This window comes from Penaeus monodon, chromosome 28 (assembly GCF_015228065.2).
Source record: "Penaeus monodon isolate SGIC_2016 chromosome 28, NSTDA_Pmon_1, whole genome shotgun sequence".
Lineage (NCBI taxonomy): Eukaryota > Metazoa > Arthropoda > Malacostraca > Decapoda > Penaeidae > Penaeus > Penaeus monodon.
Genome location: NC_051413.1, coordinates 4,720,996 through 4,721,225, shown reverse-complemented (window position 1 = coordinate 4,721,225; position 230 = coordinate 4,720,996). Strand labels below are relative to the sequence as shown.

At 55.7% G+C, this 230-nt stretch overlaps 1 protein-coding gene across 1 annotated transcript in view; it reads right to left on the bottom strand.

The window, feature by feature from the left end:
• Nucleotides 1-230, bottom strand: part of LOC119591303 (epidermal growth factor receptor-like) — a gene marked incomplete in the record, with an annotated part of 71,591 nt that overhangs the window by 10,885 nt on the left and 60,476 nt on the right. The window contains 1 exon segment of the mRNA XM_037940030.1: nt 60-228. Coding sequence (XP_037795958.1) covers nt 60-228 — 169 coding nt within the window.

Here is a 230-nt window from a genome sequence, read left to right as displayed (position 1 = left end):
CGACCCTAAAACGACTTTACAAAACGAGAGAGAAAATAAAAAATCACAAGCTCCCTTACCTCTGAGCGCCGGCATCTCGAGCGTATGCATCTTGGAGAGCGTGACGAGCAGCGCGAAGCTCTCCTCGTGGACGGAGAGCTTGAAGAGGGTCTGGCCGCGCACGATCTGCAGCGACGGCAGCACGATCTTCTTCACGTCCACATGCGAGATCAGCACGTAGCCCGTCACCT